The sequence below is a fragment of the Octopus bimaculoides genome, chromosome 11 (assembly GCF_001194135.2).
Source record: "Octopus bimaculoides isolate UCB-OBI-ISO-001 chromosome 11, ASM119413v2, whole genome shotgun sequence".
In the NCBI taxonomy this organism is placed as follows: Eukaryota; Metazoa; Mollusca; class Cephalopoda; order Octopoda; family Octopodidae; genus Octopus; species Octopus bimaculoides.
In genome coordinates this window covers 50668049-50683101 of record NC_068991.1, presented here as the reverse complement: position 1 = coordinate 50683101, position 15053 = coordinate 50668049, and the positions used below count along the sequence as shown (strand labels likewise).

Sequence of the window (15053 nt, the reverse complement as noted above, 5' to 3'; positions counted from 1 at the left end):
AATTTTATCTTTTTAAAGTTATTTCGTGTTAAAATTGTTGTATTTCGGTAATTTCAACCAATCACTGACGTCTATTGAGGTGAAAACAATTACTGCTGTGGAATGTAAACAACACGTTCTAGCGGTGTAATAGGATCCTTTTTTCCCTTGAATAAAATTAGTGCCGTTGTTTGTCAACAACAACTATCAGCGGTACTGTTATTTATGACATCGTTCGTGCGTTTGTACTGGTTTTAGGGTTATGAGTATTTTTGCCAAATTTGGTGAAAAATTTGTGGCGGTGTATTGAACAGATTTTCACCAAATTTGGCAAAAATATTCATAACCCTAACCCTAACCCTAAAACTATATTATTGTTCTTGTTCCACCTTTCTTTTTGGCTGTTTCAGTATACTAATCAACATTCTCTGATATTTCTACAGTTTCTGTCAGCCAAATTTCATTGACAAGACTCTGGTCAACCCAAAGGCTATGGCAGAAGACTCTTGCCCAAAATTCCATGCAATGAAATTGAATCTGAAACCAAAGAGTTGCCAAACAAAATAAATGTCTTACCACTCAGCTGTCCCTGCACCCACTGAAGGATGCTCACACAAAAATATACTGGAGAAATTTATTGTACATTTGAATAAATCTTTTTAATTTATTTGTTATTAAATAAAATGTGATTTGTTTTTACTTGTATGTAATGCTATATACATGAATTGTGCTATCATTGTGTCATGAAGGTGCATGGCTCAGTGGTTAGAGTGTCAGGCTCAAAATTACGAGGTAATGAGTTTGATTCCCAGACCAGGCTGTATGTTGTGTTCTTGATTAAGACACTTTATTTCCCGTTGCTCCAGTTCAGTCAGCTGTAGAAATGAGTTGCAACATCACTGGTCTAAAGCTGTATCGGCCTTTGCCTTTCCCTTGGATAACATCAGTGGCATGAGGAGGGGAGGCTGATATGCATGGGTGACTGCTAGTCTTCCATAAACAACCTTGCTGGGACTTATACCTCAGAAGATAACTTTGTAGGTGCAATCCCATGATCAGTCATGACCAAAGGTCTTCACCCTTTCTTACCCTGTCAATCAATAAGTGACACAAAATATTTATTCAACTACTCTATCAACAACTAATTTGTGTATTTCAGTGATGGAGCATGCAAGAAAGGAGACAGCACTGGAATGGACATGTGATGCATATGGAAGAGGACAGCCATAAAGAGAAGTGTTGGTTGCTTAATGCGGATGGAGCTTGCAAATGAGGGAGATCAAAGAAGACATGGGCTGACATGGTGAAGGCTGATCTCTCTGGACGTCAAATCTCATAGAAGAGATGAAAAAGGCCTGGGATAACTAGCAATATGAGATTCCCAAGAAGATCAGACTGTACCACCGGTGGGATGTGTGCCACCAGCGGAAAAGGCTCCGTCAGTGTGAAGTGTGCCACTGATGGAGCAGCTTGAGGCCCCTTCCCGTGAGGAGGAGAGTTTGTCCTCCTTTATCATGAGGGAGGGCCTGTAGAAGACTTTTTGGACGGCCTGGGTGACCAAAAACATAGGTACTCGGACTGCACAGGCAGTTCAATATGGCCTCCGCAGGTGGCTGTGGAGGTAATACAACATGCAGTTTTGTCAAGGGTCATGGTGACCCTTGACAAGAAAAATTTTGCATTCCTTTTCGCAGACCCCGACTTGTCGGTGCAGAGTTGTCTGCAGGCGGCAAGTCAACTTACTTGGGGACTCCAATGTGGAGGACTAATTTCTTAAATTGTAAGAGGTTTGTAACCTCATATTTTGTAATTCACAGGAAGAAGAATTTACAGATATTGAAAATTTTGAGGACTAAAGTTTTTATTGTAAGAGGTGTAAAAGTCTCGTTTAAATTGTAAGAGGTTTGTAGCCTCATATTCTGTAATTTACAGGAGAGAACATTGTTTTAGGGAGACGAGGGGTCGGCAGGCACCACTCGTCTCCCTCATTTTATCATTTAATTTTATTATCATTCATCTCATTAATGTACTAGTCTAGCCTGCAACTGCTTCTTCTGTGTAATGCCCTGGTGGCAAATCATATGAAATAAAGAAGATCAGATCAGACTGTGTCAGTGAAAGTGTGATTCAGGGAGCACAATGTGTGTGTGTGTATATATATATATATATTTATACACATATATACTAGCTTATAAACCGCCCTATCAGGTGGCTTTTAAGCTACTAACCCTGAATGGAATGATCTGCAAACAGATCTCTGACTTGTTTTGGAGTATTTGTTGCAATTGCCCCCTCCAGTGTCATATCCCAGTAATGATCATATTCATCATATTCATCGTAAAAAAATCATGTAAAAAAAATTGCCAAAGACAATTGCAGTAATGGAAACACAGGGATCCAAAATTTCAGGATTGCAGGTCTGGATTTGGCCCAGAATGTTTTTAATTTACTCACGGATTATAAAAATTGTTACCATGCAAAAATATTTGTCACAAAAAGTCACGTAAAAAATCATCGAAAATAATCACAGTAATGAAAAATTGGGAATCCAAAATTCCAGGATTGTGGGTCTGGATTCGGCCCGGAATGTTTTTAATTTACTCACAGAGGCAGCCTGATTCCAAAATGGTATGATATGTTGGGCTATGGCCTCTTGGAGTAAAGTTGAAAAAGGGTGACACACTGACCTTCACATTTATTATATTATATTAAGGCGGTGAGCTGGCAGAATTGTTAGCACGCCAGGTAAAATGCTTAGCGGTATTTTGTCTGCCATTAGGTTTGGAGTTCGAATTCCACAGAGGTTGATTTTGTCTTTCATCCTTTCGGGGTTGATAAAATTAGTACCAGTTACATACTGGATTAATGTAATCAACTTAATCCCTTCCCCCAAAAAAATTTGAGGCCTTGTGCTTCCAGTAGAAAGGTTTTATTAAAGTTGAAAAAGTGTGACACACTGACATTCACATTTATTATATTAGATATGTTTAATTTGGGGGAAACTTTATTTCAGTTAAAGTGTATTTTATGTGTGTGTGTATGTATTAAAGAAAGCAAAAATAAAACGAAAATGACAGTGTTCAGTACATTGGCAACAGGAATTTATCAACGAGACATGGTTAAACCAAGTTGTACATCATCTCCCTCTTTCTCTCTCTTTTATTATTACTCCTACTGCCACTGTCAACACTACTACTTTTAATTAAACATCATCAACTCTCCCTAAATTTCTTTGTTTCTCTTTCCCTCCCTCTCTTTCTCTCTGTCTATCTTTGCCACTGCCCTCACCTTCTCTCTGCCTACTATTACTCTCACCCCAGCATGAGGAATAGTAGAAGTGTCACTGAATAGTGAGAAAGGGGCTCTATGTGTGACCCACTACATTCCTGGTGTGGTTGGCATTAGGAAGGGCATCCAGCTTTAGAAACCATGCCAAATCAAACTGGAACCTGATGCAGCTCCCCAGGCTACCAGTTTTTAGTCAAACCATCCAATCCATGCCAACATGGAAAACAGATGTTAAATGATGATGATGGTGATGTGTATGTGTGCGTGTGTGTGTGTGTGTGTGCACAACTGCACCTCAATCATCATCCAATTTCCTTCTCAAGACATCCCCACCACCCAACGTCTCTCTAACTGCAGTATTCTGCTGCTGTAATTAAATGAATAGAACTTCATGCTTCAGTTTTCCCCTGGGAACACTTAAACCCTCTTACCATATGGAATCATTTCACTTACCACCCATCTTTCATTCTTAAAACCATCCTCTCCACTCACATTTTATATTCATCACCTTCCTCCACCACCATACATCCCTCTTCCCATTCACCACATCGGTAAATTCTCATTTAAACCTCAATAATACCTACGATGATGATGACAACTCCTGTAACACAGACTTTTTAGTGATGAGCGAGAGTGCAGTTTGACAGTGAATTAACATACGAGGAGGTAGAAGATACTAATTCTGTTGAGAAAGTTGGATGGTCAGTGTCGACAGCCAACTCCAAACGAGAAGATAGCAGTAGAAACAAAATAGCAAGTGACGAGGTCAGCAACCCTATTTCTGCCCGTAACTGAAGTTGGTGAAGAAGAGTTAAGAGATGGGATGAACAAAGCTACCTTTTCCATTACGCAACGAGTTTAAAATTTCATCGTGGTCGATTGACCTGCTAGAAGTAGCAGACAAATCAATCCTTGTATGAGAGAAAAGTCACCAATGTTAGGGAACGATATATTGGTTAGTATATTTCTAATCGTTTCTAAGGTGGCGAACTGGCATAATCGTTAGCACACCGGATAAAATGTTTAGAGGCGTTTCGTCTGTTCAAATTCCACCAAGGTTGAATTTGCGTTCTCATCCTTTCGGGGTCGATAGAGTAAGTACCACAGTTGAGCACTGCAGTCGATGTAATTAGCTAGTCCCCTTCCCCACAAATTTCAGAACTTGTGCCTATAACAGAAAAGATATTTCTTGAGTTCCTTTCAAAGGACAGCATAGACTAGAGAGGAATCACAGATATGCTCGATCAGGGTTAACCTGGCGCTAAATAGTAACGCGTAAAAGATGTGATAACTCCAATGCGGGACCTTTAAAAAAAATACGTATCTAAGAATTTTTTTTTTATTATTATTCTTTCAGTTCAAAATGCATCTTAAAGACAGATTTTTCGACAAAAAAATTAATGTTGTATTTTTGTATCAACTGTAATTAAAAACAATTATAAACAGCTGATTCTCCTTCCTCCGAAAATACGGCTATGTAAATTTCACCAGAAATTAGTCAAAAGCATCATTAAATGATTCGGTGTTAGTAACACGTGTTGGAGGTAAGTCAGTCACACTGTCTTTTATTTCTTGATTAATTCACTGTTATTAATGGTTGTAATTTACTTTATTCGTGAAATTATGAACTTGCAGACAGGTTACATTGATGCTGTGATAATTGTCATGAAAGTATAACTATATTAATGAACTTGTTTTACCCTGTATGGATCTCCAGCTTTGTTGATTTTTGTTATCTAAATAGTTTTTACTTTTTGTTTTACCATTGATTAGATATTTAATGAGCATTTGTTTATGTGTGTAAATGTTAGTTACAATATTAAATGGATGTATTTATGAATTCGAGTGAAATTGCCATGGGGAAGATGATAGTGAAGAAATTAGGAATTAGAAAACGGATTTTATAAATATTGGAAGAATATTTTGAAACCTACTGCCAATATTCTCAATTGGCACCACCGTTTATTCAACACCTACGGTCTTGTAAGGTGGCGAGCTGACAGAATCGTTAGCACGCCGGCTAGAATATTTAGCGGCATTTCTTCTGTCCTTACATTTTGAGTTAAAATTCCGCCGAGGTCTACTTTGCCTTTCATCCTTTCGGGGTCTATAAAATAAGTTTCCTCTTGGATCACATTACAATCCAATATATAGTCACAGTTATATGTTGGTTCAGAATACATATTAAAATTGAGAATTATGGAAATATTTGCAAAGTTATTGTATAACAAAACAGGAAATACTACCCCAAAATTTCCAATTTCGTTATACAGATATGTGTTTAGAAAAAGGTGGTGCAAGAAGTACAAACCCCATTCTCTCTTCAGTTGTTCATCCGTAAACTCCTAGATATAACTAACCCAGTTCTATGTACAACCAAATATCCAGCTTTTGTCAATAAAATAAAATTTAAACAATTATTACAACCATTCCTCATCCCTGTATCACTTTAAATGTTTTTTGTATATCTTAAACTGAATAATGTTTGTACTTTATTTTGGTTCCACATCTAAATCATTCCACAAATGCACCCCATTGGTTGAAATATACATATTCTTTGCTGTAGAATGAACGCAGATTTCTTTCGGTTAAAATTTCCTCTTAAATTACAATCTTACATTAACATCAAAGAACATTTTGAACTAAGGGCATGTTTCTAGACACTCCACATTGTTAACCAACCTTCTGTAATGTGCAGAATGGCTGACTAACTTTGCTTTGTATTTCCCAAACAGTTGATTGTCCTAAACTCATTAAAGTTATGTTGATTGTTCAAGAAGTGTTACAAGTCAAAATTAAACTATAATTAATTAGTCAGTTGATAAAAGCATTGAAAATATGATTTGGTAGAATTATTTAATTAGAAAGAAAAAAATATTTAATAAGAGTTGAGGTTATTTTGATTTGTTTGTGACTAATTTGCAGCAATATTATTTTTAAATACTTTTAGGTTGTTTAAATTTGAACTTGAATAAGTTTGGTTGGGCCTGAAAATGTCTTGGATACAGCCTCCTAACAAAACTGTAAAAATACTTAAAAATATAAATTGAACAATGGACAATTGAATTCTCATACCTCTCTAATGTGCATTGACAAATAATTGTTCTGTGTGCTAACTTTAATAATTTAATTTAAATTTATTTTTATCAAAAAATATATCTAACTAGGCGCAGGAGTGGCTGTGTGGTAAGTAGCTTGCTTACAAACCACATGGTTCCGGGTTCAGTCCCACTGCGTGGTGCCTTGGGCGAGTGTCTTCCACTATAGCCTCGGGCCAACCAAAGCCTTGTGAGTGGATTTGGTAGATGGAAACTGAAAGAAGCCCGTCGTATATATATGTCTGTGTTTATGTCCCCGTAACTTAGCGGTTCGGCAAAAGAGACCGATAGAATAAGTACTAGGCTTACAAAGAATGTCCTGGGGTCGATTTGCTCGACTAGAGGCGGTGCTCCAGCATGGCCGCAGTCAAATGACTGAAACAAGTAAAAGAGTTAAGAGTTAAACTTGAAGATTTTAGAAGCAGGGAACAAAATATTTCTCTTAAAAGAACTATTTTTTGTTCCATGTTTACCAGTCTCCACAGATTGAAGCTTTTACTAAAAAAAAAAAAAAAAGACTAAATCTATTTACTTTCTTTTCAGAATCAACATCAACAAAACATGGCAGATGAACGGTTCTCTCATATTTCTAAGGATCCTCGCTTTGGAGCTGTTCCAGTGAAAGAGAGGAAAGTTAAAATAGATCAACGTTTCCAGAGTATGTTTAAAGATGAACGCTTTAACTATAAATATAGCCTTGACAAGCGTGGTCGCCCATTCCGCAGCAGTACCAGTGAGAATCTTCGACGTTACTACGATCTGTCAGACGACTCGTCTGATGAATCTGAAGAAGATGAAACACTTCCGGATACTACTAAGGTAAAACAGAAAACATCAAAGCAGAAAAATGAAGTTGCTGCCAACAAGTTAAAATCTAAAAAGGGTATTCCAGATAATTCTGAAGTCTTGGAAAAAATGAAGAACAGTAATTTGAATGATAAACAAAAGTCACCAGTTCTTGTTGAAAGTGAAAAGGAAAGGAAATCTTGTCATTTAAAAGAACCAAGTAAAAAGGACATTGAAGAAGGTAATTAATATAAATGTTAATTACAGCTCTAAGTAATAGCAAAAGTGGAAGGGAAACTTTTTTGGTTCAAGATCATTGTGTGTGAGGGGGAGAGAGAAATTGTGTTATGTACTGCTGTCTCTAAGAATGAGAGTATTGATTGTTTTGTTTTTCTTGAAGAATAAAGATCTATTGTGGGAATTGGAAATCCATTCCCTCCATGCCACACACAAATTAAACATTTCTAAACCCATCACCTATAAATATAACATCCATTTCTTTATTAATTTGAGGATTACCATCACCCTCTCTTTCCTATAATTCTGCTTCTCTTCCCTCCAAAAAGTAGGGTAAAAAGAAACAAATCAACATAGTGTAAGGAGGAAGGGATTCTCTTAAGTTTTATTGAGAGTGAAACCACTTATCTGGGCTCAATGTAGGAATACATGGAGACAGAGGATTTTGTTGTTGAGCTGGGACAAAGCAACTTCTCTAGAATTGTACCAGGAGAAAATATAGCCAGTGTGATCTGTAAAGTTGTTGATGAAAGGAAGGGTAACAAGGCATAGAAGCCATGCCAAGACATGTTATGAATGAATTAGATGTGGTCCCTGATCCATCAAGAAGGACAGTGACTTCATAATACCAAACCTATGACAACTCATCCATCCCATGCCAGCATGGAAAAAGCAATGTAAAATAATGACGTACAAAATTTTCTGGCTGTATTCCTAGAAATTGTTCTGTTGCTCAGTGGGAATGAAGTAGGTAGGAACCTCATCTCTGCAATGTTACTGAATCTGTTTAGTTTCCCTACATTGTGCTGGTGGCATGCAATAAGTACCATTCATGCGTGGGTCGTTGCCAGTGCTGCTTGCACTGGCTCCCCGTGCCGGTGGCATGTAAAAAGCACCATCCGAACATGGTCAATGCCAGTACCACCTGACTGGCTCCCGTGTGCCGGTGACATGTAAAATGCACCCACTACACTCTCGGAATGGTTGGCGTTAAGAAGAGCAGCCAGCTGTAGAAACATTGCCAGATCAGATTGGAGCCTGGTGCAGCCTCCTAACTTGCCAGTCCCCAGTCAAACTGTCAAAACCTATGCAAGCATGGAAAACGGACGTTAAACGATGATGATGATGGTTGTGATGATAAAATAATAAAGGAAGGCCTCTAATCAGTTGTATGTCTTATAGAAAATGTAGTCATTAGATCTAGCTTTTTAAAAACTAATATTAATGGTTAGTAATTAGAAAACAAGAGAGTCATTGTTGATAGAAAATAGTCTTTTCATGATTATTCACTTTGAAGGTGATGCTACATCCTCCATTGTGTGTTCTGAAATTGAATACTTACCCAAACAGTCTAACGTCAACTCACTGTAAATATCTCTAGTGACATGTTGGCATTTATTTCGCTTCGTTATTATCAATCAATAAAACATCAACAAATTGTGTTGCCATTTATATCAATTACATTTTATTTTCCTTTTCTTTCTATGAAAGACTTACATTTATTCTTTTTTAATTCAAATCTAAGAAATGTATTTTATAATTTAAAACACTTTTTGCATGTATTTTTCACAGAAAGTGATGAAGATGATGATGATGCTGACCATGATGATGAGGATGGCAGTGATGATGCTGAAGATGATGATGATGATGACCAGGATGAATCAGGCATGCTTTTTTTTTTTCTAACCTTTTTTTGTGTTACAGTGGTTTATATTTTCATTTTCTAAGTAAGGTTAGTTCTCATATCCTTTCCAAAGGATTAGCTAACCTTGGTTAATAAATGGACAAAACATGGTAAGGACGGAATCTATAGTAGTAGAAAAAGTGGGTTTCAATGAGAATTTTGTTCAGACACTTGAAATACAGTAGGTCAGACTACAGTCTACTGGTATGGCTACACTGTTGTAAGTGAAAATATTTGACTTGCTGCATTTTTTTGTGTGTAAGTAAGTAAAAGTATATTGTCTGAAAGTAATATAGTGCATATTTGGGTTTATTTAAGTATTTCTATCTTCTCTCTTCAAGTAGCACTATTTGCACAGATTCCTGCAACTCTCTGTTGCCACCCGATTCTATTATTCGTATTTCAATTGAGAGCTTGAGTCATAATGAATCTTTCATTAGCTGATTACACAACCATGGACATCACGTCTGTGGATGCATTGCAGTTACTCTCTTGAGAGATCTTGGTGATTCTGACTGTTGACCTAGGATTCCTCTGTTTAGCTTCAATGTGAGAAGCATCATTGACTCAGTTGAGCTCTTACACTACCTATTCACAATCTGCCATGCTGCAGTCTCATGAGTTCGTCATATCCCTGGCAGGGTAGCTGAACGGGTGCTATGCCTTGCCTAAGGGCAACCCATAACTATTCAGGGCAAAGTCCTCACTCCGTGAGGCATTTTCCAAAGTACCTGCATACCCAAGTTTGTATCTATTTAAAGCTTAAGTTGCATCATTTCATCCAGTTGAATGTTGCCTCATGTTTCATGGTTACTTCAGTCTATTGCAAACATAGAGATAAGAGTTCAGCCTGAGGTTTATCATCACCCCATATATCATGACTTTAACCATAGGTCACTGACTTGAAGCTTAGTTTATCTTTATGATTGTAACTGAAGGCCAGTGTTAGTCTCACACTTATTTTGGAAATGCATTGGTTTTTTTTAATTTTAGTTTTTTACTATTTCATTTGCATTTAATTTATATTTTTATGCTTATATTTTATGAATTTTATTTTCTCCATTTTATTTAGGTTTAGGAAGTGGTCAAGATTTGGCTCGAGGCATCGGTAATGAAAGTAGCTCATCAGATGATTCTGATTTTGACTCACTAGATGGTTAGTAAGTTCTTTTGTATTTATTATTTTTGTGGTGGTGGTGGGGTCTCAGTAGTTGCTAATTTTCCAAGATATTTTATCTGGGTTCTTATTATGTTCTATGCATAGAATATTGCATGGTGGTGTTGTTTTGTTCCAGGTCAGCTCTTATGAAGCAGACCTGTGAGCATAAGTTTCCAATCCTCACCACCCTGTCCTTCTATGGTGCATTGCATATCTGCTACTAAATAATCCATTGTGTTCATCCCTTCAGAAGATTGCAAAGTGTGATTTGAGGGAGGTTTGGTCGTTAATTTTAGTAGATAAAACGACCACCTAGAGGCTCGTTCATTGTCTTATAATGCATCTAAAGGTTGCTGGAGATGGTGATAATCTTAATGAACTGAACTGGACTGGATGCTGAATGTTGATGCGTACCTGTTGTGAGCTTAAATCTGGTGGGATGTCACTTTAGCTTTTTACCATTAGGATTTCTGAAATAAAAGACATTTATTCACATTGATTTAATATGATTAACCAAGTACAACTGTGATTTCTGACCTGATGGTTAGTAAATGAAAATTAACCAACTTTTGTATTGTATCTCTGATCCAAAGTCCACAGGGAAGAGGACTTCTGCCAAAACAGTCCAATCCAACCATGCCGGCATAAAATAAATATGAAACAACAAAAGTAAAACTTCCTTTACCAAAGTTGACTGGGGCCTCTTCACAGTGTATAAACATTCAATGATTATTGATAATCTATAGAAATGTTTCATCTCACTGGTTACAAATAGTGTAAAGAATTGGTGTTTTGTTTCAGAAAATTATCCAGGACCAGAAGCTGAAAATATTGTCCATGATTGGGGTGAAATGGATAAAGATGCAGTTTTGGCTTCAGAAAGTTCTTCTCGGTTAGCAATTTGCAACATGGACTGGGAAAATATCACAGCAGCTGATCTTTTTGTTGTACTCAATTCTTTTAAACCACCACAAGGTGCTATCCTTTCGGTTAAGGTAATATATTGATCTTATTATTGCACTGTAGTAATCATGACATTTAAGTCACACGTATATCATCACACTCACTCTTGTTTCATGTTGTATTATATATCAGCATCATCATCACTGTTTAACATTCGCTTTCCATGCTAGCATGGGTTGGACGATATGACTGAGGACTGGCGAACCAGATGGCTGCACCAGGCTCCAATCTGAACTGGCAGAGTTTCTACAGCTGGATGCCCTACCTAACGCCAACCACTCTGAGAGTGTAGTGGGTGCTTTTATGTGCCACCGGCACAAGGGCCAGTCAGGTGGTACTGACAATGACCACGCTCAAAATGGTGTTTTTTACATGCCACCTGCACAGGAGCCAGTCCATTGAAAATTTCTCATCACTGACCTCATCTCCAACCCTTTCTTCCACTGTTTCTCAGTCTCCAGATCATTGTTGGATGACAAAAGTTTTTGACATCTAACCCTTTAGCCTTTAAACTGGCCATATCCAGCCCAAATATTCAAACTGATCAGATCTTGCGCCTACCCTACAATATTCTAAAATCATCAAAATCTCAAAGCTACAAAATGATACATGAATGAGTCAAGACAGTTTGAATAAATAAATATTACATTTGACAGAATGCTAAAGGGTTAAATAGTTATTACCAAATGAAACCAACTAAATACAGTGATAAGTGTGTGTTTGTGTGTGCATTCTAGGTAAATGTTGCCTCTCCATTACTTTGTAGTTGTTTCACTTTCCAATACCACTTCAGAATCAACTGAACTTGTTAAACAGTTTTGAAATTTATCAAATTTGTTTTCATATAATCCCATTGTATAGCTGGATTAGGAAAATCCTTTATATTTCTATCCTTGAAGTAAATAATTATTTAAAATACTGAAAGCTACTGCTTATTGGGTCAGTTGCATATTTAGTAGCATCATGGTGTTGTGTTGTTTCTGACAGTGACATTCAAAGACCTCAATCTATATTACTTCAGACAGCTGTGGGTGTGGTGTCAAAGGTCACAGCTATTGTGCTATCATTTAAAAGCTACAAAAGTAGTTTAAATATGTAATTTGTTTTTGTAGATCTATCCATCAGAGTTTGGACTGAAGAGAATGGAAGAGGAAAACCTGAAAGGCCCACCTGAACTTGCTGAAATAGTAAAAGACATGTCAGATGATGAGAACAATGACAGTGAAGCTGAAGAAGGTAATTGCTTGATTGTCTTTACAGATTTAGATTTATTAACCGTTCATCATCATCATCATCATCGTCGTTTAACATCCGCTTTCCATGCTAGCATGGGTTGGACGATTTGACTGAGGACTGGTGAAACTAGATGGCTACACCAGGCCCAATCTGATTTGGCAGAGTTTCTACAGCTGGATGCCCTTCCTAACGCCAACCATTCCGAGAGTGTAGTGGGTGCTTTTATGTGCCACCAGCATGAAGGCCAGTCAGGCGGGACTGGCAACGGCCACACTCAAAATGATGTATTTTATGTGCCACCCGCACGAGCCAGTTCAGCGGCACTGGCAACGATCTCGCTCGAAAGTCCTTACACATGCCGTGGGTACAAGTTCCAGAAAGGTGACGCTGGGCGCAGGCGCCATCGCGATTTCGCTTTCACTTGCCCCAACAGGTCTTCACAAGCTGAGTTTTGTGTCCAATGACTATATTATATACATATAATATAGTAATATTTATTATATGTACATATTTTAATATATACTGTATTAAACTAGTATTTGAGTTTGCTTCACTGTTTATGTGTTTGTAGGAAATACTTTCCATAATGAAAAGTTACGTCAATATGAAATAAATCGAATGAAATATTATTATTCTGTGGTGGAATGTGATTGTGAGGACACTGCCAATTATCTTTATAATGAACTTGATGGCACTGAATATGAACAAAGTAGGACCTGCTTTGATATGCGGTAAGTAATATAAAAAATTTCATTTTAATTCCTCGATTAGTATTTCTAATTTATTTATTTGTAATTAACAAAGCCATGAGAACTTTTACACATAGTTAAGGAGGGACAAATTATCTCATATGTAATCTTTTTTTTTTTTTTTTCCTGTTTCTGGGTTCAAACCCCACTGAGATTCACTTTGTTTTTTATTTGTTGATAAAGTTGGGGTCAGTGGAATAATTAAAAGAGTCATATTCAGACTTTCTCCCATGTGAGTTAGTTTTTCAGGGTCATTTTCAATTCAGTTGATTACAACTTCCACTACAGAAGTTGTCAAGGCAAACCAATAAAAAGAAATCAATAGCTTTTACCATTTTCCCCTAAAATAACTGCATTTGAATCCCTTGATATTATAGTATTTGATATTCAAATTTTTGGTCTTTCGATATTTTAGTGTCAACAATCTTTCTGCAATTTTCAGATTTATACCTGCTCATATGGGATTTACTGAGACTGCTCGAGATGTTTGCACTGAGATGCCTTCCAAAGACCAATACAGACCAAACCAATTTGTGAACAATGCTATGAGTGCCTCTACGGTAAAATAAATTCATTTCAAGTTACCACAAACTCAACATCCTCACAGAACCGTTTAGATTTTCATAATTCTATTATTCTTGATACAGAAGATGCAGGCATGGCTGTGTTGTAAGAAGCTTGCTTCCTGATGACATGGTTCCAGGTTCAGTCCGACTGCATGGCACTTTGGGCATGTGTCTTCTACTATAGCCATGGGCTGACCAAAGCCTTGTGAGTGGATTTGGTAGGCAGAAACTGAAAGAAGCTTGTTGTATGTGTATATATATATATCATCATCATCGTTTAACGTCCGCTTTCCATGCTAGCATGGGTTGGACGATTTGACTGAGGACTGGTGAACCAGGTGGTTACACCAGGCTCCAATCTGATCTGGCAGAGTTTCTACAGCTGGATGCCCTTCCTAACGCCAACCACTCAGAGAGTGTAGTGGGTACTTTTACATGATATATGTATATTTATATATATGTCTGTGCTTGTCCCCCACTACCAATTGACAACGAGTGTTGGTATATTTACATTCTTGTAACTTAGTGGTTCGGCAAAAGAAACTGATAGAAGTACTAGACTTAAAAAAAGTCAAGTACTGGGGTTGATTCATTTGATTAAAAATTCTTCAAAACAGTGCCCCAGCATAGTCATAGTCTGATGACTGACGCAAACAGAAGATAAAAGACAGGGAGTTATTCTTTTTTTGTATTATTTTCTATTTGTCTGTTGTTGTTTTTCTATATTTAGATACTTTGTAAAAGTTGAAATGCTTATGACTAAAGATTTAAAATGAATTCCTTAGCACATCTAATTCATTATTCTGTGTTGATGAGTTCAATTCTTACTATTCATTTCAACAAGATCAAGGAAATCAATTTTTAAAATATATTCAAGTGTTGCAATCTCCTTTTCACCCCACAATAGATTTCTTTCTATGTCAGACCAAATACATTGGTTTCAAATCTTGACAATGTCCCAGCACAGCCACAATCAAACAACTGAAACAAGTAAAAGATAAGATATATATATACACACACATACAATATATATGTATGTGTGTGTATAGATATATATATATATATATATATATACACACAAACCAAGTGATTGGTCACCCCAAGTTTCCAATAAAAGACATTTGATGTGCAGGAGGATCAGGTCTGGAAATACCCGATTTCAGTGTAAATTTGTTAACCCTGCAGCCCTTCTCCCATTCATTTCCCCACTCATTAGAATTGGTTCTTCTTTAATATATTAACAGCAGCTGCCACCTGTTCTGAAAACCACTGGTTATTAATATATATTTTATTTTGAAGTTCTTAAAC

The 15053-nt window shown here is 37.0% G+C and overlaps 1 protein-coding gene across 1 annotated transcript in view; it reads left to right on the top strand.

The window, feature by feature from the left end:
- The first annotated feature begins 4624 nt into the window (after window positions 1–4624).
- LOC106873914 (ESF1 homolog) overlaps window positions 4625–15053 on the top strand; it is a 19265-nt gene continuing 8836 nt past the window's right edge. Inside the window, exons 1-8 of the mRNA XM_014921447.1 lie at window positions 4625–4811; window positions 6909–7392; window positions 8961–9053; window positions 10145–10228; window positions 11033–11226; window positions 12307–12430; window positions 13002–13161; window positions 13622–13743. Coding sequence (XP_014776933.1) covers window positions 6927–7392; window positions 8961–9053; window positions 10145–10228; window positions 11033–11226; window positions 12307–12430; window positions 13002–13161; window positions 13622–13743 — 1243 coding nt within the window. The 5' untranslated portion in view covers window positions 4625–4811; window positions 6909–6926. The remainder of the gene's footprint in view (window positions 4812–6908; window positions 7393–8960; window positions 9054–10144; window positions 10229–11032; window positions 11227–12306; window positions 12431–13001; window positions 13162–13621; window positions 13744–15053) is intronic.